General features: G+C 43.9%; 1 protein-coding gene across 8 annotated transcripts in view; it reads left to right on the top strand.

Moving 5' to 3' along the window:
- The window catches only part of ZNF185 (zinc finger protein 185 with LIM domain), a 57,546-nt gene extending 34,635 nt beyond the window's left edge, over positions 1-22,911 (top strand). For 5 of the 8 annotated variants that reach the window (XM_047716524.1, XM_047716526.1, XM_047716522.1 and 2 more), the window contains 8 exons: positions 492-689; positions 11,171-11,368; positions 13,903-14,013; positions 14,761-14,841; positions 16,859-16,930; positions 18,544-18,646; positions 19,292-19,390; positions 20,338-22,911. In XM_047716524.1, the coding sequence (XP_047572480.1) occupies positions 492-689; positions 11,171-11,368; positions 13,903-14,013; positions 14,761-14,841; positions 16,859-16,930; positions 18,544-18,646; positions 19,292-19,390 (862 nt within the window). In that variant the 3' untranslated portion in view covers positions 20,338-22,911. The remainder of the gene's footprint in view (positions 1-491; positions 690-11,170; positions 11,369-13,902; positions 14,014-14,760; positions 14,842-16,858; positions 16,931-18,543; positions 18,647-19,291; positions 19,391-20,337) is intronic. The other 3 variants (XM_047716528.1, XM_047716527.1, XM_047716525.1) reach the window with 2 other exon arrangements.
- Positions 22,912-23,219: the final 308 nt, after the last annotated feature.

Raw genomic sequence — 23,219 nt, 5'->3', positions numbered from 1 at the left:
TTTGAGGCCTCCAGGTAACAGTACCATTACACATAGACGTCATGAAGAAGGCATGCAGAAGGCACCAGGAGAAAGAACAGTGTCCCTGGAAGGATCTCAGATGGGGATGGTGTTGGTAAGGCTGTTTGAGTGTAGTTGTGACATGAGGCCAGGGAGGAAGAAAGATCTCCCAAAGAGCTTGAAGTGTGGGATAGCCGAGAAGCCACTTTCTTCTTGCCAGATTCAGGGGATGGCAAAAGCATCAGAGCTTCAGGCTTTGTCTACTGTGAGTGGGGACTGCTTTTATCAGTGGCAGGGGGAGAAGTAGTGCTGGGGTCATTCCAAAGAGGACACAGACTGTCTGTGTGGTGGGGGCCATACTAGGTTCTTCTCTTCCCCATCTTCTGGAAAAAGAGCCCACTGTGGCCACAGGAGGTAACATCAACAAGCATTGGGTAAAGGAGGACTGGTCCCAAAGCACTTGCTCCATAAGGGTATTTACTCTTCCTCAGCACCTTGGCTTGTTCTGAAGAGAAGAATGTGGCTGCCAAGGTGGGAGAGACCTGGCAGGAGAAGCCCGCAGCCCTGAGAGGTGGCCAGGGAGACCCAGCTGCACCCTCCCAGCAGCCTGCATCCCCCAGGACCCCAGAGCCACAGAGCAGCCCCAGAAGACCTGAGCAGCTTGTGGAACTGGACAGCCAGGCCAGCAGGTAAGAGTTATGCTGTGCTGGGCGCCTGCCTACCTGAGCTGAAACTTTGTCAGGGGCCATGATCTGGGTAGGACCCACTTTTTAAAAAAGATTTATTTGTTTATTTTAGAGAGAGAAACCTCACAGAGACAGAGAGAGAGGAGTAGAGGGAGAGAATCCTGAAGCAGACTCCCCACTGCATGTGGAGCTTGATGCAAGGCTCAATCTCATGACCCATGAGATCATGACCTGGGCTGAAACTAAGAGTTGGTCACTGAACCAAGTGAGCTACCCAAGCACCCTAGATGGGATCCACACTTACCCCATGTTCATGCCAGTGCCTGGCACTCACTCAACCAGGTGCTCAAAATCCTGCCCCATGAGTGGAGTTGGGATGGTGACTCCCTAGGTGTGAAGCAGTGTTGAGGGGCTTCCTGTGGTGCAAATAGCTGGGATAGGGACTGTGATAGAAGCAGGTGTGTGTACCCAGAGGTAAGAAGCCCTGGCTAATTTCCAGCATGTGGAGCAGGAAGGCATCCCAGGATGGGGTACCAAATAGGATGAGGATTATTTGTATGTATAAAATGGCACCATGAGGGAATGAGAGAGAGAGATAGATTGAGATTGAATAATGACACATTTTCTAGGCAACCTCATCCACTCTATCCCCAAGTATAATCTTCAGTCGCCCCAGACCTGTTTACTCAATAGCCTGCTGGACATCATTATCCAGATCCCCTACAGGAACTTTACATTCAGCATAACTCAAATGACTTTATCATATCTCTGCATGGCACCTCCCCCCAACTTCCTTGCTGTCTCTCAGTTTGGAGCCATTACTATTCATCCAGTTGACCAATCCCAAAATTTTGGGAGAGCCTTGGTTCCCACTTCCCTTCATCTGTACCTTTTATAAGACAACAAGGCTTGTGGCCTTATCATCCCTCCCTTGGCTGAGCAGTTTCCTAACTGGTTTCCTGTATCATCTTACTTTATATCCCCTGGCTGATTGTCCACATGGCAGCTGGAGGGAATCTTCCTACAAGTCATGTCTGATCTGTTCATGATGAATGTAACATATTAATATTATTAATGTCAGTTTTGTTTTTGTTTAATGAATATGGAGTTTCCCTGGTCTCTCATTTATACTATTAGCCTCCCTTCCTCTTCCTCTTCTCTTGGGGAAGAATGGCTTATTTGTTGCCAAATTAGGAATAGGAACTACATAAACCCAGTTGGTCCAGTAATTCTCCTTGTATTTGGAAGCAGATGGCTTCAGATGTACAGCCAAGAAGTTTCCCCTTGAATTCTTTGCTTCTGCCTACAAGCCCCCAGGGCCAATTGTCCAGCCAGGCCTTGGCTGGTGAGTAAGGACCTGTGGTTCAAGGATGCAAGGGGAGCCTTCCTTTTGGCTCTACATGTAAAGCCACTTGCTTCATCGGCTGACATTTATCTCCATTTTCCATTCTTCTTTTATCTAAAAAAAGAGGTGTTAATTATTGGCCCCCTAAAACTCTGAGTCTTTACAGTGAAAAAGGTAAAAATGAGAGAGAAATACAGATGGGTCAGAATTCTAAATAGTAATATTGAAAGGTCTTACAGCAGAAGAGGACATGAAGAGGGGTACTGAGAAGGAAAGTTTTGGATAAATGAAAGAACTTGGAAAGAGTACCATCATAGAAACTAAGCCAGGCTGAGCTAACTTTCCAGTATACTGCAGACCCTTAAATAAGTGCACAGATTTGGTAAAATGGAGTTTATGGCTGCCTTAGGCAGGGGGTAGATTGGGAGAGCAGAGACTTATGATGGAATGAGGAAGAAGTGGGCAGTGAGGTGGCGCAGTTGGTGGAGGTGTCCAACTCTTTCTAAAATGTTGGCCAGGAGGTGATGGAGATTGGATGGGTGAGCAGACAAATACAGCTACAGGATGATGGTAAGGGCTTTCTAAAGTGTATGCTTATGTGCCCATGTGAGGAAATACACTCTGGGTAAAGAGAGTTTGATATTTGAAGAGTGAGCAGACCCAAAGGTGAAGGATCACTGAATTTATGGTAAGGGCTTAGGGTGGTAGGTTCTAAAGACTTGGGAAGGAAGGAGATGGCTGTCTTAGAGATGGAAGGGAAGGATGAGTGCAAATGCTGGTTGGAGGGCAGTAGAAGGAATATGCAGAGTAATGTGGGCTTCTTGATTCTTTCTGTGAGTTAATGAGCCACACCTTCTATAATTAAACCAAATTTTACTTAGTGACTCCTAGCCCATGTACTAAGCACTGGGGATGCTGACAAACAAGATTTGGTCCCTGACCTCAAGGCAGTATGGATAAGGTATAATGGGAGCATAGTAGGAGTATGTGACTTGGTTGGCCTCATTGAATCAGGGAAGGCTTCACAGAGGTGACAGTTAATGTTCCTCTTGAAGAAGTTCATGAGAAGGTGAAGGAGGACTCCAGGGGTAACGGGAATCTCCTGTGCTAAAGGGCAGATGGCAGTGTTGCATGCCGGAGGAGCACCTTGTGATAAGCCCTGTGCTTTGATAAGGCTGTAGTTCGTGCTGCTTGTAAGATATGCCTCTGGGAACTTGAAAAGGTAAACGGTTCTCTACACTTATTTGAACCTTTACCTAAATGATAAGAGATAAGGCTGACAACCTGGATAACCAGTACAAACAATATACTTTATGCTGAATCTCTGCTTGCCTCCTGGGAGTTGGGAATTTCGGTACATGCAGAAAGTGCCTATGTGACCAGTCTCCAATAATAATCCTGGGCTATAATGAAAACACTGCCTTTTCCTTTCACTGATTTTGCTTGGTATCCTTCTATGGTCATAAATCTTAGCCTTGAGGATGACTATACACTGAGTCTTAGGAGTCCTCCTAGTGAATCACTGACCCTGGGGGCGGTCTTAGGGATACCAACACACCGTATCAATCTCATAAAGGACAAAAGCCACATGTTTACAGATGGGCATGGTCAGATCATTATGCCTTAACAAGAACTTGGACTTTCTCCAGAGGACAAAGAGAAGTCAGGAAAGTTTTTTTTAAAGGATCGTTTTAAAATTCATGCAACATAAAAATTAGTATCTTAACCATTTTAAAGTATGCAGTTCAGTAGCATTAAGTACATTCATGTTGTTATGCAACCAATCTCCAGAACTTTCTGTCTTGTGAAACTGAAACACTTTCCCCACGAAATAACTCCCCAGCCCCTTCTGCTCAGCCCCTGGCAGCCACCAATCTACTTCTTATCTCTATAAATTTGACTACTCTAGGTTCCTCATAGAAGTAGAATTATGCAGTATTTGTCCTTTTGTAACTAGCGTCTTTCAGTTAACCTAATGTCATCAAGGTCCATCCATGTTGTGGCATATGTCAGTATATCCTTCCTTTTTAAGGCTGATTAATATTGCATAATATAGACACATTGCATATTGTTCATCCATTCATTTGTCAATAGACAGGCTGCTTCTGTCTTTTTGTCATTGTGAATAATACTGCAATAAACATAAGTGTACATATATCTCTTCGAGATCCTGCTTTCAGTCCTTTTGGGTATATACCTAGAGATGGAATTGCTGGATCATGTAGTAATTATATGTTTATGTTTTTTGAGAAACCACCATGCTATCTTCCACAGTGGCTGTTTTCTATCATTTTACATTCCAACACACAGAGCCAGAAAAGTTTTAAGCAAGGGAGTGATATGGTCAGAGTTGTGATTTAGAGTTATCTCTATGTTGGCAGTGTGAAGAATAAACTGGAAGTGGGAAGAGTGGAGGCAGGGAAAAGAGCTACAAAGTGGTTCCAGTCCACCAAGTAAGAGATGAAGGGCTCCCACTAGGGTAGTAGTTATGGATATGGACAGAACTGTTAAATAACTATAATGAACCTAGAATTGGGCAACTGATAAGACTTGGGGGAACAGTGAGGGAAGGGGGAGCGTTAAGTCAGAAAGCCATATTTGTGGCTCCATGGGCATGGTGGGGTGTGTGAGTCCTTCTGGCCGAGGTTGTGGCCAGGTTATCCCCAAGCTACTGCTTCATTGCCTGGAGCCAATAGAGCCAATGCCCCATCCATGGAGATACCAAGCCAAGGAAGCACACTTAAACAAATTGGCAGACAAGGGAACCTGAGGCAAGGTTCTGGCTTTCAGATGGAAGCTCTGCCTGGGCTGGTCTGGATGTGTTGCTCTGGCAACACTCTTCTATTTCTAAGATGTTCATCGACACCCTGAAAATGTCCTTCCTTTTTTTCCTCCTAGTAGTCCACATCCTGGAGTGTGCTGGCTATAACTATAGACAGTTTTCTTTCTAGAACCGGCTGGGTTTTCTATTTCCAGTCTTTGGTTCTGGCCACTCATAGCATCTCAGTAGATTAGGCTCATCAGGAAGGGAGGCATTTGGAATTTGTGAGCCAGGGGATTAAGGACCAATTCTGCTAATAGTCCAAAGTAGTAAGCAGTCCCTTAACCCCAGTCTGGACATACACCAGGAGGAAAGCCAGTCAACGCAAACCTACTAGTGGATAAGGTTTAACTCACCTGGGATTCCAGGAAGTGTAGAGTGAGGTCGACTGAGAACTGCAGTGATGTAGGCAATGATAACAGCAGAATTATAAGGGAGAATGGACAGAGGATTGGAAAAATCCTTTTATTTTAGAATGTCTGAATTAACCAAGTTAAACTCTTCCAGAGCCCAGACAAAATAGGGATTTCTCCTGGGTGGATACTATCTCAGATGGAGAGAATTGGTGTAACCCAGCAGAAGAGGATCAGAGGACACTCTATGCTAAGGGTAAAACCTTAGGCCGTGGGAGATTGAGTTCTTCCAACAGTTTAGCAGACTTTAATTTTTTTAAAGATTCCATTTTTAAGTAATCTCTACACTTGACATAGGCTCAAACTTACAACCACAAGATCAAGGGTCTCACGTTCCACTGACTGAGCCGGCCAGGAACCCCAGCAAGCTTTAATTTTTATAATTCATGAGTGCTATCATTTCAGAAAACCAACAATGATAACGACACTGTAACTGGGGATAGAGGAAGAACGTGTTGGATTTCTTTCTTTTGCTTTTAAAGATTTTATTTATTTGTCAGAGAGAGAGCAAGAGAGTGCCCACAAGTAGGGGAAACAGCAGGCAGAGGGAGAAGCAGACTCCCTGCTGAACAAGGACCCTGGTGCGAGACTTGGGTTCTGGGACCCTGAAATTATACCCTGAGCCAAACACAGATGCCTAACCAACTAAGCCACCCAGGAGTCCCAAACTTGTTGGATTTCTTACATGACTTAACTGGTGAAATGGATTCCTGAGTCACTTGAAAGAGCCAGAATTCCCCATGTGAATGTACTTGTTCTAACAAAAGCTTAGCAGTCCTTTTGTAATAATAGTGGCCCTTTTAAAAGGGAAAGCTTCAAGCTGTGAGAGAACAAACATATGGTAGTAAAGGGCGCCTGGGTGGCTCAGTGGGTTAAGCCTCTGCCTTCGGCTCAGGTCATGATCTCAGGGTCCGGGGATCAAGCCCCACATCGGGCTCTGTGCTCAGCAGGGAGCCTACTTCCCTTCCTCTCTCTCTGCCTGCTTCTCTACCTACTTGTGATCTATGTCTGTCAAATAAATAAATAAAATCTTTTAAAAAAATATGGTAGTAAGAATATATTTAAGTTACATTTAAAAATAATTGAAATTGTGACTGATAACATTGAGCTGTTGTTGTTTAATATTGGGCAAGGCAGCACCAGGACTCTGAGAAATGTCATGGACAGTGAGGGCACTAGCAAATCCCTAAGAATTTTATATAATTTCTGAAATATTTTTATCATTAAAATTTTACTCCTTAAAATTTAATTTAGGAAAGACACAGCATTATTATTATTTTTTGATTTGACAATGCTTCCCATAAAATTTATACAGAATTAAATAAACATAATTAGTTTACCACTTCTCTTGTTAAAAGGTAAAAGAACAAACTGTTTGGGCCCTCTGGGAAATCCCAGTGTCAGTTTTAGGTGTAAAAGATATTTCAGATTTGATTTGGAGAAGGCAAAATGTCGAATGTTATCAGGAGTTTTGGACATTTGATTAAGATTATGGAATAGTGAGAAATAATACTTGGTTATTAAATCAAAGTGACAAAAAATTTTAAGTAAACATAGAAGATAACATGATTGTAAACACTCTTAGCTCTTTTAAAATTGAGGCCTTTTAAAAATAATTGAGGACATGATAAAGTCAACAAAAAAATAAGACATTAGTTTGATAAGACATAAAAACTTAGCTTTTTAGATCATGTTACCCTCAAAGATAAAATTGGCATTTATTTACCAGCAAAATGGATTTAGTTGGGTATAGCAGAGAATTGCAATTCAGGACACAAAAACTATAGCAAAACCAAGTCTGAGAACAAAGGAGAAGAACACTTTTTTATAGAAGAAAAGGAAACACATTGGGAGGCCTTGTTATAAACAAAAAGTCCATTGGAGTAAACTGGGACTTCTAAGTGTAGTGGCTTCTCATTAGCTGAGTTGTGACAACTCCTCATGGGCTTGGCTGTTGTCAGATGAGGAGAAAATCTTCCAGAAGATTCCTTTTGGAAGATTTTCTGGAATAGTAAAACATAGGCTTCTTTCTATTGGTTTTGCAAAGGGCATGAAGGAGTGATAGGTCATGAGAACTCCCACTTCTGGCCTCCTGACTTCATTTTAGTGAGGTTTCCCTTCATTATTTTTCACAATAGATTACTGAGGAAGAAAGAAAGACCATTAACCTTTTATTAAGAGCAGGCCAAATAGAATCTTTTTTTAAGATTCTATTTACTTATTGGGGGAAGAGACAGAGAGGGAGAGGGAGAGAGAGAATCCCAAGCAGACTCCATGCTGAGTGCAGAGCCCAACATGGGGCTCAATCTCATGACCCTGAGATCATGACCTGAGCCAAAATCAAGAGTCAGATGCTCAACAGACTGAGCTACACAGTCAGCCCAAGAAAATCTTATTTTAACAGAGAGAAAGCCAAATTTTAGTTTTATATCATACAATATTTGATACTAGAGCTCTTTTTGAAAATATTATAATCTCATTAAACTTTCGTAAATTTTAACCACAAATAAAATTTCTTTTCTATAAATCTTTTATAATTTTAAAAATATCCATTTACCTTTCATCTTGCAAAATTTTTGGAACCGCACAAAACTTATATTTACAAAAATATTTATATATAATATATTTATATTTACAAAAATATATTATAAAAATATATATTTATATTTATATAACAAAAATAGATTTGAATTCCTTGCATACAAAGTTGTTCTCCTTGGGCGCCAGGGTGGCTCAGTGGGTTAAAGCCTCTGCCTTTGGCTCAGGTCGTGATCTCAGGGTCCTGGGATCGAGCCCTGCATCAGGCTCTCTGCTTAGCAGGAAGCGTGCTTCCCCCTCTCTCTCTGCCTGCCTCTCTACCTCCTTGTGATCTCTCTCTCTGTCAAATAAGTAAATAAAAACTTTAAAAAAAAACCCGAAGTTGTTCTCCTTTGCTGTTATTATTTTTAGTAGTCTCATTTATACATATTGATTATAATTTTTAACTATTAATAATGTAACTTCTGTTTTACAAAGAAAAGTAGGAGGTAGATCATTTTGAACTGTTTGTCATATATCAGCATTTTACAGTAGACTAGTAAAGCTTATGAATATATATCTCAAAATTTTTCAGTTATATACTTTTTATAATATAATTTTTCAATGTAGACAAATGAAGACTTTATCAAGAAATCTATCTACAGCCTCTTTGTACTATAAAAAATAAGCAGCAAAAAGTATATAAACTTAGGCTTAGTAACTAGTGTTGCACAATTTTTTCTTACTTTGAAATTATCTAGGTATTTAGGGAATATCTGTTAATTTAATTTAGCATGAATGTAAGGTTTTAAATTTCCAAAAAGATCTTGGAAACTGTCTTTAAGCTGACATATTATAAAACATAGTTACTGTTGAAATAGAGTTTATCAGAATAATGACAGTTTGATTAAAAGCAAATGTGTTTTTTTATAATCTTAAACATCTAATAGATGTAATACTAGCTTACTGGGCTAGTAAACCCATTAAGTTTAGGAAGATTATACTCAAGTAGAATAAAAATGTGTGCTTGTATCATATGTAAGGTTGATAACTCACAAGACATAGCTGTTCTTATTAAACTAGGAATGTTAAACTAGTCTTGCTTGCCAAAGATTCAGCTAAATGTCTTAAACTTGAATTTTTAAAACATTTGGGTTAGTTTTTATAAGAACACTGGTTTTTTACATTCAAAATTCAGAATTTATTTATTTTATGAAAGTCTTAGGAATATTTAATTTGCATAAGTGCTTATTTATCTCTGCGTCATTTGGAATAGAGAATAAGGGACTTTGTAAGTTAATTTGGTATACTTTCCAGAGATAGGAACATATTACACATATATAACATACATATATACATAAACATACAGACAGAAAAAGAGAGATCTCATGACTTTAATTCTAAATTTTCAGCCATGAGTCAGTTATAAGCACCCAGCCACAAAACTCACTGGTTTTATAAGTGTTGGCTCTCATCTTTGCCCACTTTATTTTTTTTTATGACAGTTGTGTTTATGGCAGATGGGACAAATTGAGGTTACCTGCTCAACAAGAAGGGTAACAGTTCCTACTAATATTTGTAAAGGAAGCTTTTAAGAAATTTTTTTTGTCCTGGGGTGCCTGGGTGGCTCAGTGGGTTAAAGCCTCTGCCTTCGGCTCAGGTCATGATCTCAGGGTCCTGGGATCAAGCCCCATATCGGGCTCTCTGCTCAGCGGGGAGCCTGCTTCCCCTTTTCTCTCTGCCTGCTTCTGTCTACTTGTGATCTCTCTCTCTGTCAAATAAACAAAAATAATATCTTTTTTTTTAAAAGGAAGGTTTTTTTGTCCTAATAGTAATCTTATGGAGACTGTAGACTAAGTTTGGGGGGGGCGGATCAAGGAGAGACTGCCTTTGGGGTGTCTCAAGGTTCATCTACCTGGATAAAATATCTAGAGCATTCAAATTATGTTTTTCAGCTTCAAATGGTTGCTTTTGGGATCCCCAAGATCCTGGAGAGCCCCCAGTGGGTGCCCGGACCTAAAGGACCACATAGTGGTGCTGGGCACAGATAATTTGGGATATTGGGAAGCAGTCGTAGCTTCAGGGGGGGAGTTGACAAGGGAAAAGGAATGAAGAAGTCACAAGAGTGAGTGTGGACAGCTCTGCCATGTTTGGCTGTTGTTGGGGAGGAAACAGGGTGAGAAGGGTCTTTTTAAAAAAGATTTTATTTCTTTATTTGACAGACACACAGAGAACACAAGGAGGGGGAGTGACAGGCAGAGAGAAAGGGAGAAGCAGGCGCCCCACTGAGCAAGGAGCCCAATGTGGGGCTGGATCCCAGGACCCCGGGATCATGACCTGATGACCTGAGCTGAAGGCAGACCCTTAACCAACTGAGCACCCCAGGCGCCCTTTGATTGCCATTTATGAGCTGCAAAGGGATCCTCACCCCAGATTGTTCATCCGTAAAAAGGGGATGAAAATGCGATTGACTCATAATAATAGCTGTGATTACTTAGAAATAAAGGACAAATTACTACCAACTGTGAAAATAAAGCTGGCACAACAATATGAATGTGCCTGCTTGTGCATGTGCTCCGCTCCTACACATTTCAGGGTGTGTGCGTCCACATGCGTCGCCATTTCCTGCAGCCGAGAGCTCCGACAGAGGTGTCCCCTGGGAGATGTGACCATCAATAGGGAAAATGGCTGCCCTGGGCAAGATAGATCTCGGCATGCTTTAAGCTGCTCTCTTGCCCATACCGTCCAGCAGATGGCCCTCGAGAATCACAAATGGAGCTGAGTCACACACTTCCGTTCTGGCTGGGAGTCTTTGGGTGTTGGTGACTTATTATGGGGTCACCCGCCTGTTTGAAAATTAGCGAGCAAAATGATACTGTTTCCCTTTTGTTACCCTCACCCAGCTCGCCAGGGGAGCCTAGGGGAGAAGCTCCTTCTGAGAGAGCTGGGCCTATGTGGGGCTGCCTGTGTTCTTAATTCTTCTGAGTACCAGGGCCTGGTTTGAAGACCAGATGGCTTGAGGCTTTTTAGGCAGGACAGATGAACTGGAATGGGGAAGGCTTGGAGAAAAGAAAGATGGCAGTGGGAGAAGGGGGACAGGAATACCACTGTTTGTTTCCAGCTAGAAAGACTGTCTTTCAAAACCTCTTTGAAGTCATCATGTGTTCTCACAGACTCTGTCAAGTGGGAAGGGATCAGTAGTCCTGGGGTTCTCCCAAAGACAAAAAAGATTGGTCTCTGTGTGGTGGGGGCCATACTGGGCTCTTCTCTTCCCCATCTTCTGGAAAAAGAGCCCACTGTGGCCACAGGAGGTATCATCAACAAGCATTGGGTAAAGGAGGACTGGTCCCAAAGCACTTGCTCCATAAGGGTATTTACTCTTCCTCAGCACCTTGGCTGGTTCTGAAGAGAAGAATGTGGCTGCCAAGGTGGGAGAGACCTGGCAGGAGAAGCCCGCAGCCCTGAGAGGTGGCCAGGGAGATCCAGCTGCACCCTCCCAGCAGCCTGCACCCCCCAGGACCCCAGAGCCACAGAGCAGCCCCAGAAGACCTGAGCAGCTTGTGGAACTGGACAGCCAGGCCAGCAGGTAAGGGCTATGCTGTGCTGGGCCCCTGCTACAGCCCAGGTTTTTTTTGATGTGCTACCATGCAGAACAAACTCTAACATGTTTGGCAAATCTGTTACTCTCTGCAGGTGTGAGTGGCTAGGAGGTAGTGGGAAGGTGACCAGCAACGAATGCCCCAGGGATAGGTCTTATTGGGCTTTAATCTGGAGCTATTGCGTCCTATCTGTTAGACCAAGCCTGGAACAAAGAAAGTGCACAGAGTACCATGCTTTCTGGCAGCCATTCAGAGCATGAAAACCTGGGTCAGGAGAGGATATGGAGTGCCTCTGCCATTAATGGAGATGGAAGATCTCTGAGGAAGATGTGTTGTTCTGTGAATGGGAGCTCCCAGGAGATAAAAGATGTGAGATGAACTCTTCCACTGCCATCACTGCCAGCCAGCGTGGCTTGCATGGCAACATTTGGGTGCTCCCTTTCCTCCCTGGAGATCTTTCCACAAGGTGGCCATGAGTTTGGAAATAACCAAGAGCTATGGGCCTAGAAACTATATAAGTATCTCCTGTGAGCCAGCTGTAGGTAGCATCCACACACACATTGAATAAGAAGGCAAAGAAGGGCCCTGCCCATTCACCCTCAGGGAGCACATGGTGCACCAATGAATAAACACGATAGGAGTAACACCATAATGATAACCATCATGCATTTGCAGGCACTGTTCTTGTGCACTTGATTCTCACACCAACCATAAAGTGGAGGTACTATTATTATCTCAGATCTAAGGAACATCAAATGGAAGTAGAGGAAGGTTGACTAGCTTGCCAACAGTCATTCAGCCAGGCAGTGGCTTAACAGGGATTAGAAAGCAGAGTCCAGAGCCTTTACTACTTAGCACTGTGCTGTATCTGTTGCCTCTCCATTTGTGATAAGCCCAGAAAAGAAGAAAACTGGGTCTCCTACTGGAGATAGGCCAGGACAGGGGCTATTGTAGCTAGGATGGTTGGGGAGAGCTTTTCTGCTAAGAAGGGGAGAGTGCAGTCAGGACCTGAAGCATAGGGAGGAGCCAGACTGGAAGGGACTTCTAGCCTTGTAGACTAGAAGGAGGAGACTGTGAGAGAGAGATGGGATGTTACCTGACCTGGTGGAAGTCTGTCGTTGCTCACATTGCAGTCATAGAAGGATCCCCATGGGATATTTTCTTACCTTGCCCGCTTGGTTCTGCTGCCCTTTCCACTCTTGTGCTGGTGTGGACCACAAGATGCCAGACACTTGCTAGTTGTGCCTTCCTCTCGAAGTCTTTTTCTCTAACTCTCTGGCTTTGTATTTTATCCCCTATCTGTCTTTCCAGGTTCCCATGAGGCCTCTCCTCCCAGCTAATCCACCTCCTCCAGTTTCTATGGTTCATTCCTATACCATAAGGTGACATAGGAATAGGCGCAAGGAAACAGGGTGAGAGAGCAAGTACTCCAGAAGGGCTTCCCAGAGGAGAAGGTGGTGTTATGTGCAAAGGTACGAGACAGATCAGTCAGTATGGCTAGAGATTCAGGTATATATGACAAAGTTTGAGAAGATGAGACTGGGGAGCTAGGCAAGTGCAAGACTATGCTTGTTACCCAACCCCCCCACCCTTAAACTAGTTGCGTTCTTGGACACTGGATTCTCTAGCAAGGGAGTGGCCCCAGTGGCCCCAGAGCCCAGGCCAGAGGTTGGTCTGAGCAGCAACATGTTGGAAAGAAGCCAAATTCAGCCCAGGACAGTGTGTGCCCATAGAGCTGTCCCAAGGCCGCTGAAGAGTGGGTATATGTAAAGGGGATGGCACACAGTGGCGAGGGGGGACAGTGGCAGTGCCCACCAGAATACCCTGACCTACAGAGGGCAGAATGAGAGCAGGTAAAGGCCTGGTCAGAAAAAAAACCTTGTGAGTCAGCTAGGAGGTCAGATCTCAGGCCAACAGCTGTGTGTACAGCCAAGTGAGGGAAATTCAGGCAAACCATTATACCTGTCAGTTTCTTGCCTCTGCCCATGGCAAATGCCTTCTAGAATGAGGGGCATCCAAGTCTCTTCTTTAGTGCTGCCTAATTGTATTTATTCTTCTCTCCCTTGGTGTTCTATTCTCCAAAGAGTTCTCTGGAGTATGAGGGGGTAGAGCTTGATCCTAGGAAGGGGCTGTCCCATTCAGGATTGACGTGAGCCGGACTGTGTCTGTCAAGGCCCTGGTAGTCCTTATACTCTCTTCAAACCAAGTGAGTTACAGGTCAAGGCCTTTGGCTGTAGTGGGGAAGGATACTCTAAAATTAAAGTCTTGCCACTGACTCTCAGTGTTACTGGTCAGTTCGCCTGGGTTTTCTTATCTGTAAAGTAAGGGGTTCCACCCATTCATCTCAGGAACCTTATAAAACACAAGCTCAATGATTTGCACGGGTTGTTTAAACACATTGGCATATTTTTAAACTCCTTGAAGTGGCAGTCTCAGGGGTAGGTCCCCCAAACCCTGCTTGATGCTGGAAGATGTCAGCTCTCGATGTTTACACACTCACCCCTCCATTTCCTTCCTTCAGGATAAGAAACCCCTCGGATTGTATGGTCACTGTTACCGTCACTGCCTCTCCTGAGCAGCCTCATGTTTATGTCCCAGCCTCTCCAAGTGAATTGGACTCCAGTTCATCCAGGTAAGAAGAGACAACCTGGAAAGTGTTCTCTGGGCTATATCCTCCCAGAGGATAGAACTTGGTTTTTATCCCATTATTGCAGGGAGACTGAGGAGGTGGAGGGGGGGGGGGCAGCGAAATCAGAGGTCCCTGTGATAACATCAAGCCAGCTTGATAAAGACCAAATTCGGGGCTTGGTGAGCCCAACATGAGGCAGATGTCCACTGTTGCCAGGGACATATCTAGGACTGAGAAGGGAGAGATTAGATTTTTGATGGAGATTCACACACCGTGGCAAGGACCAACAGTCTATGTCTGCAGCTTTGAGGCTATCCTGTGCCAGATAAAAGGGAAAGAACGTGCAGTCAAAAGGATGGAAAGTTCACTGTACTGGAGTCTGGGGATGTGGGGGACAAGCCTCCCATAGCATAGAGATCTGCATGAAGAAGGAAAGCATATTGACATTGACTCCAGGAGCTTTTTTCTAGGGTTCTCAAATCTGCACATAGAAAGCTGAACCCACAGGCTTCAGTTTCAGCCTAGTCCGTGGTGGGCTCAGCAGGGCAACAGCTCCTGTTTGCCATTTTCCTTGCCTGGTGGTGGCTAGAGCCCATCAGTACTTCTACCCCCAGGATTTACCATAAGTGTCTTCCCTTCCTTCAAACCAGGTGGGAACCGTCCCAGCCCTGGACCCCTCCTTTGGGCCAGGCCCTGTCCCCTGGCATCTCTCAGTATACTTCTTTCTGTTCTACTGTGCTCCTTCTACAGCAAAGGGATTCTCTTTGTGAAGGAATACGTGAATGCTAGTGAGGTATCCTCCGGGAAGCCAGTGTCTTCATGCTACAGCAGGTAAGAGCGAGTCCCAAATCCTTCCATGATCCTGAATCCTCAGTACCTCTTCTGGGGCTTGGCTCAGGATTGTTTCTGTGTAATCATTTGTTGAGTGGGTGAATGCTGTAATCACCCACAGTCATGATTTATGAATCTCAAGCTGTTTTACCTAAATCAGTGCCTTTGTGTTCCCCCTCTATTGTTAATTCATCCTATACCCCACTTCCAGTGCCATTTCTTTCCATCTGGCTTTGTTTCTTGGTAGACAAGCTTTCTGTAGTAAAATTCTGAGAGCACTGCTCTTTACAGAGCTGGTGAGGCCCTGAGGGACTTTTTACCTAGTTAATTCCATTGTATTTCAGGGCTCCTCTCTCAAGCTCCCATGCTTTTTCCAGCATGCCAGGATGCCTCACATTTGACTGCATGTACTGGAACACACGCTTGACTGCAGGTTCTGATATATGCATAACTTTTCACTCATCATCTGAAAGATATCTTCATGCCACCTTCAGTTAAAAAGTAATCCGCACTGAGACAGCATTCCTCTGGGAATGTCTTTTTTTTTTTTTTTATGACACATCATCTTGCTGCTAGGATGAAGATTTTAGTAACAGAGAGGAACATCATGCCTTATTTCAGGATTGGGCCTCTGGGGATTCTGAACCAGCTTTCACTGGTACTGTGGAATAATGACCATAGGTGTCAAGTTCAAGCCCCAGCTTGACCCCATTGGTTGGGTCATTTTTGATGCTCTATCTTCCTGAACCTTAGTTTCTTCATCTGTAACTCCTTAGGGTGGTTTTTGTCAATAACTTTTTTGAAATACAACTCCTATCTCATAAAATTCACTCTTTAAGTATATAATTCAGTGGTGTTTGGTACATTCACCATGTTTGCAATCATAAACACCATCCAATTCCAGAACATTTTCACCACCACAAAAGGAAACCCCATACCCATTAGCAACCCCCCATACCACCAGCCACAGCTCCTGGCCACCATTGATCTGTTTTCTGTCTCTATGGCCTTTTTTTCTCTTTTTTTCAGGGAGCTCTCCTTGCCATCTAGCATTTGCGTCTATGAGTGTCACTTGACTGTACTCTTGGTTTTTCTTTTTCCATTGCCACCACTCTGTTAAATTTAATTCTTACACAGTCTGACAATTAAATTTATTTTAAAATTGAATTTTACATTCAGTTAAAATGTTGTATCTTATGAAAAAAACAATAGAGTTTCTTTATTAGAAGATCATATAGTCTAGTGTGATTTCCCCTTTTGCTTTACCTTCCAGGAAGCTTAGAGATAAACTTAATGCTAAAAGCAAAAACAAAACAGAACCTGGGATGAAATTCTAGCTCATGGCTTACTCCAGGTCACTTAACCTCTGCACAGCCGTTTTTCTGGCTACCTCTTAAGGCCACCACATGGGTCCTGTGAGAAAGGCAGTATCACTAAAGTGTGTCCTATGGCTTGTAGCTAGTCACACTTTCCTGGCAATAGGGCTTATTTTTAAAACCATGTATGTTTATTATCAAAAGTCATATTATTGAAAAATGAAGATACAAAAAGCAAAAAAACCCTTCTCCTCAATCCCCCCTGTAACTCAAGCATAGGTAGTATGTTAGAATATTTCCTTCTTTTATTTGTTCCCATTCCTAATGCCTGGTTTCTGCTGTGAGTGGACTCCTGGTGACTGTCACATTGTAAGGCAGTCACGTATGTGGGAAGAAAAGCCCTGATCCCATCCACCTGGTCAATGAACTGCAGCCATTCCTTTTGTCCTCTTCTTCAGCATGGCAGGTCTTCTTTGCCCCCCACTGGAAAGGCTCTTCTCCAATAGAATTATGCCTCCCTGGCATGAAGTTCAAAGCTTCCCCTGCCACTCAGCATAACAGATGATGGCAGGTCATGTAGAGTCATGTCTCAGCTTGTGGCCGCAAGGTTAATAATATCAGCAAAGCATTTCCTCTCATGATGGTGGTAGTCATCTGGCTCCCATCTTCTGCCCTCCTCTTCCCCATCACACTCCCTGCAGTATTAGAAACACTGGAGACTCATGTGACGTGGAGAAGAAACCTGAATGTGACAGCTCTCTGTACTCTGAGAGGTAAGTCTACTATCTTACCAGGGAGCTCTCAGGTCTACAGAGAAGAAACAACTGAGGGACATTTCCACACTAAGTCCATTTGCTTTCGTCTTCTGCTTGGCTGCTTTTGGTCCACTTGCAGGTGTCTCACGCCACTCCTTGGATGGTGCTTCCCTTATTGGGATGTCACATTTGTGGTGACCTTTAAACCCAGCTGAGACCAGAAGGTAAACTCAAAGGGCTACTGAAGGCACATGGTGGTGTCTGAAAGGCCAGGGAGCTCATGTCAGCAGGAGAGGCCCTTGGGATTAGAACATAAATGGTCACTTAAGAAACCTGCACATATGACCGGAAATTTTAAAAAGCTAAACTACAAAAGGGAGTGCTGGGTGGAAAATTAAGAAAACTGGGTTGCTATCATCAAGAAGCCAGACAGAACCATTCATTTGAATTGAATGAAGCTGCAGAAAGTTTCCCATTCAGGAGTTTCAAAAGCTGTCACTAGATGACAGTGGTCACAGGATGGTCTTAATGATAATGAAGTCCTACTTTAAAATTCTTGAAACAGAAGAGAAAGGACTCTTAGAGATGCAGTTCACTCAGGTCACAGTGGAGTAAACAAGACTGGAAAGAATAACTAATGTGCCATATGTTACACAGTGAGCTAGTGGCAGAGCCAGGACAAAACCCCAGGTCCATGACTACTCCTAGGTCAGAGATGTTTCTACTGTATTATCTGCCTGTGAGCTGAAACTGGTCATGTCAAAATACATGGGGGGAACAGGGCCTTGAGGAAAGAAGGAGTCCTTAACAACACTGTCAAGAGACTGAGCCCTGGTCCAGGAGCATAAGGAGGCAAACCTGAGATGCTCACAGTAATTCTGGGTCCTTGAAGGGAGAAGCCTATGTGGCTTCAGGTCAGTAGCACCACCCCTAGTTCCCATCAAAAGCATACTCAAATCTCTAAAAGAAAGCATTCCCAGTTTACACCTGAAGGATCAGGGCAGGCAGGCACTTTCGTCAGGTTCTCTCTGAGGAAGAAAAGCAGGGGTGACTCTCAAGAACAAAGGCAGGGATCCTCAAAGTGGGGAGATACGCAACCTAGAAGTTAGTATCTAGAACTTCAACATGAGGTCCCAGCAGGCTCTACAGCCATACTGTCTTTGTGATGGTCCTTAGAGTATCATGGGTCAGGGTAGGTTCAAGAGTATAGGATCTGAGAGGCAGGGTTTACTGGTCACAGGCATGAAGAGAAGGGCCATCAAGACCGGGGGCCAGGTACGGCATACAAGGGCATGTCTCCTATAGAGGAAGACATGGGTCTTCCTATTCTAGAGGGGGTTAGTGCCCCCAGGATGCTAAGCAAGGGGTCAGGGAGAGGCAAGCTGCCTGGAGTAAGAATCATACCAGGAAGTCTTCTGGTCATCTTATGATTGCAAGTAGGATAAAGATACATGACCACCTTCTGGAAATATCATTAGGGTCTATTGTGGGCTCGGATCCAGTCCAGCCCAGGGATATGCAACCAACTGCACACTACAGAAAAAGAGGGCAGGCTGAGTATCTGGGCATCGAGTCACATCAGTAGTCTGCATGCCAGCCTGACTGCCAAGGTCTTGTTTTTCATCTCACAGAATAAGTGGAAGGATCTGTACTTACTGCAACCAGGAGATCAGAGACTGTCCAAAGATTACCCTAGAGCATCTTGGCATCTGCTGCCATGACTATTGCTTTAAGGTAAGGAAGAAGGGTGGTGCTCCTAACATGGTCCAGAGTTAGGGAGCCTTCTGGATCAAAGAGTGTAAAGAAGGCTTGTTTTCTGTGTGATTGTGCTCCATGTCAGAGGCTTGGCAGGACTCGGAGCTGAATGAGCAGAAGGCTCAGCACAGGGTAGTCTTGGAGATCATTGGAGACCCAGACACCTGGAGACTCATGATTCCTCTTATTCAAGACCAACTGCAAGAAGGCCTGCTGCAGATAGCTGGCCACTCTTGTTCTGTAGGTGGCCACTAGAGTGGCAGGTGTAAGAGTCATGAGGACGGCAGAGCTATACTCCTATGATAGCCTTCCCTTTTATTAGTATTTCATATCACCTTCTTTGGACCTTAAACGTCACAACTAAATTCCCACAGCAATGACTTCCTTTGTGTATGACCCCAGTTTGACTACCTCACTATATCCTCATGCTAACCTGCCACTGTACCTATTTTGTATATGAAGAAAGAGACACTCAGCAACTTCCCCAAGCTCATCCAGCTAATAAGGAGTGGATTTAGGGCTCAAACCCAGGCCCATTTCTGAAACCTGGGCTCCTAGTTACTGTGTGATCCCATTTCCATTGCTTCATTTGCATGTTGACCTCCAGCTTGCTTTCTCTTCCAGTGTGGGATTTGCAGTAAACCAATGGGTGAGCTCCTGGATCAGATCTTCATCCACCGCGACACCGTCCATTGCGGGAAATGCTATGAGAAGCTCTTCTAGGTGGGTGCCAAGGAGCCAGAAAATTTATTAGGGAGAAGAAATGTGCCCTGGTCTCTCCTCGAGTCTCAACCCAGAATATCCTTATCTCTCTTAACCTTTATGTTTAGGGAAGCCCTATGAGACTTTGAAGCTTTAGGTGGCACAGATAAATACCCTCCCCACATATACTTCTAAGTTGCAGGGGTCATGGTCTCTTCCTCTCAAGAAGCACCTTCCATGAACCACCTCAGGTGAGCCCTCCAGCTATCTTGGGATGCTGGCCAGGCCTGTGTTGTTAGCCTCATTTGAGGGCAAGCAGATAAAGACCTAAAAAGGAGAAGGGCCTGGGGAAACACCTAGCTACTGGATGACAGAATCAGGACCTCACCCAGGACTTTGAATTCAAATCCAGGGCTCTCTGCTACATTCCCTTGGGTTGCCTCCACTCTTGCTTGTATAGCATCAGATCAGGACTCAAAATCCAAGGTGTTCAATAAAACAAGATACAGGTGGGGGGCCAGCAGCAGGTAAAGACCAGGATAGCGCATGTGTGGGCAGGGATGGTGCCTCCTGCGGCTGGCCTAACCAGGAAGGGCTGCTTGGGCAGCCTCCAGACTGTATTTTCAACACAGCCTGAAGACAGGTTTTCATGCAAAAGCCAGCAGAATTGACCTCAGTGTCTGAGCTGCATGGGGCCCGGTGCCCGTAGGATGCTGCCTGTCCAGATCCTGGCAACCCCTTCTCCTTAGCACCTCCTCAGCTAGAATATCTACCTTGAAGGCAATGGGAATGGGTAGCAATCAGGCTCTCTACCAGCTACAGGCCTGTTCTGCCTTCTCTCTAGAAGATGCATTAACCTGTACTGTTACTCCTAATGCCTGGAAACATCAACCACCCGAAGAACTTCAGACTGGTTATTGGATTGGATGTGTATTTCCAATCTCATGGCTGCTACTATTTTCTTTTAGCTCTTCCAAGCTGAGAAGCTGATGAGTCCTGGACAAGTTTGGCTGTCCCCAGTTGCCCCAAGTTGCTGGCTCCTCTTCCCTCACTTTCTCCCTCCCCATTTGATTTCTTCGTGCTTTTGCCCCTCTCTCAAGTTGAACTGCTTACATCCAGTAGAGTATCTTAATGATGCTATGATAATTACTTATGTGTGTAGCTTTTTATAACTCAGAAAGCACTTTATGTCCATGGCCTTATTTCAGGCCCAAGAAAAAAGGATTGAACAAGAATTTAATCTTAGCTTTCCTAAGACAGGTTGGCCTCCTGATGAGTTAAGGTGGCCTGGTACGATAGGCAGGAGCATGGGTTTCAGTGTGTCCTGACTTTTGGGACAGAGAGCAAACCCACATTCTACGTCACAGCTCTAAGTATGTCTTTGGGACTTGAAAGCAGGAGATCCCCTGAAGCTTCTGAGGGGCCAGGTTGAAGATCTTTGATGATGTCTGGTGGGTAAATTGCAGACGTTGAATGCTAGGGATTGGCATGTATTTCATATATATATATATATATATATATATATATATATATATATAAAATTTTTTTAACTTTCCATACACATTTAGAAGTAGCTAGTTGCTTTTGAGTGAATTATACAGCAGATTTTAATTATCTTCTCCTTCCCACTTTTCACTATAAATTGAGGTTTTTTTCTTTTCCTATAGGCATGTGGACATGTATTAGACAACCTATACAGTTAAGTTTAAATTCCATAGGGTGTGATCCTTAGAAGGCCACTGGCCGAAGAAACTTCTGTGTCTGAATCTTCATAATTGATTAATACCTTTGCCCTCGATTCCCAATAGTTACAGGGAAATCTTCTAAAGTAGGTTTTATGGTGTATAGACTCCAGCAGGATTAAGAAAGGAGGAAAGTGGTTAACATTTCTCAAGGCCTTACTACATACCAGGCGTTGTCACAAAGGGATGGCATTAATTCTCATACTAATCCTATGCACAGGGTATTCTTGTCCCCAATTTACAGATGAAGATATTGAGGCTCGGAAGGTGGTCATTGCATTGTTTGGATCCATTACTCTCTCTCTCCAGAACCCATGTTCTCTTTAGTAACAGTGAGCACAATACCAAGCATTGATTTAGTAGTGACTGTGTACTGGGCAGTATGTGTATCTCATTTTACCAGGTAACACTGCCCTCCACAGGCCTCCCCTGAGGCATACTCTTCTTACAAAGACAGGAAAGTATTAAATCATGCTTCTCCTCTGGGCATCCTAGGTCTCCCCATAAAGTACCACAAATGCCAAACAGCCCGCCCTCCCTCTCCTCCCCTTTCCATGAAAACAATTCTGAACTAAGATGCTCTTCTGAACTCAGATTTCTCTGCTGGATAGAGATTTGACTCACAGACCTTCCCAAAGAAGAGCTTGTCAATGCAGGGAAACCCCAGTAAGCTAACTGATCTGAGCCCAGGGCCTTCAGTAACTTATTTTTCACTACAGACTATCCCAAGATAGCAGCAACTACTGGCTCCCAGGTGCCTGGAACACAGAAACATGTTGGTTGTCTAAACAGATTGCAGGCCCATCCATGACTCTGCTCACGTTCAACTAAGCTTCTCTGCCCTTGGGACCAGCATCCCTGTGTAAGGTCCTTGAGAGAAGAAACAACCTGCGACTTTTTCTGATGAAAAATGAGGGTATCTTCTCTTGATTTGATTAGAAAATTTCCCCATCTCTCTCCAGTTTGTGAGTCCTGTGCACACTGGGTGGTGGATTTGTCTTCCCACCAAATGATCAGAGGGGAACGCCCCATTGATTTGCATAGGTGTGCATTAGATTCGCACTGGAGGGGAAACGTTGTACAATATGTCATGTACCAACACTGAATGTGAGCTGGTATTACTCAAGTGTAGCCCACACGATGGGACTTGGCTCTTAGGAGACACTGAATGAATGAGTAAAAGAGAAAGAAAGCCTGCTCCTTATTGTGGGCCATACCAACCCTGAGTCAGTTGATGGAGTACAGGATAAAGAGGTCCAAGATAGGCTGACTTCTCCACCTTTAAGATACACTTAGCCTTTAAAGGGGTTTTAGAGTCAATATGCAAGAAATTGAAAGAAAGCTTGTAAAATCAACATTGATTTTCTATTCAAAACAGCCCCTTTCATGTCTAAAAAGGCACAGAATTCGGCAGATTTAAGAAATGTGGTTGCATTATATTTTTGCTTCTTTTTAATTGTCTAGTGTTTTAATCATATTTACTTAACCCAGATTAATGTACACAATTAAAATAAATGTTGAGATATTACAAGTGTCAATGTTAAGGTTTCCTTTCTTTGAGTGTACTAACTTGGTGTATTTGCCGGTGTGATTTGTTTTCTCCTATTACCTGAAGCCATTCTTCTTTTTTTCTTTAAAGATTTTATTTATTTTATTTGTTTGTTTATTTATTTATGAGAGAGAAAGAGTGATCAAGAGAGAGCACAAGCTGGTGAGGAGGAGGCAGAAGGAAAAGGTCATTCTGCCTGTGGACAGGTCCAGTTTCAGAAAATGCATTCTTGGGTGCCTGGGTGGCTCACTTGGTTGAGCGACTGCCTTCGGCTCATGTCATGACCCTGGAGTCCCAGGATTGAGTCCCACATCTGGCTCCCAGCTCAGCAGGGAGCCTGCTTCTCCCTCTTCCACTCCCCTCTCATGCTCTCTCTCTCTCTCAAGTAAATAAATTAAAATCTCTTAAAAAGAAAATGCATTCTTCAGTTGAGTTAGAATCTGTTTCTCTTTAACTACTGCCCACTGGTAATCTATCATCCCTTTCCTATATGTCAACCCCTAAATTAGATGACGATGCTTATTGGGTTCTCCCTTCATCAAGTCTTCTCCTATTTCAA

The sequence above is a fragment of the Lutra lutra genome, chromosome X (assembly GCF_902655055.1).
Source record: "Lutra lutra chromosome X, mLutLut1.2, whole genome shotgun sequence".
Taxonomy (NCBI): domain Eukaryota; kingdom Metazoa; phylum Chordata; class Mammalia; order Carnivora; family Mustelidae; genus Lutra; species Lutra lutra.
This window is presented reverse-complemented; position numbering and strand designations above follow the sequence as displayed.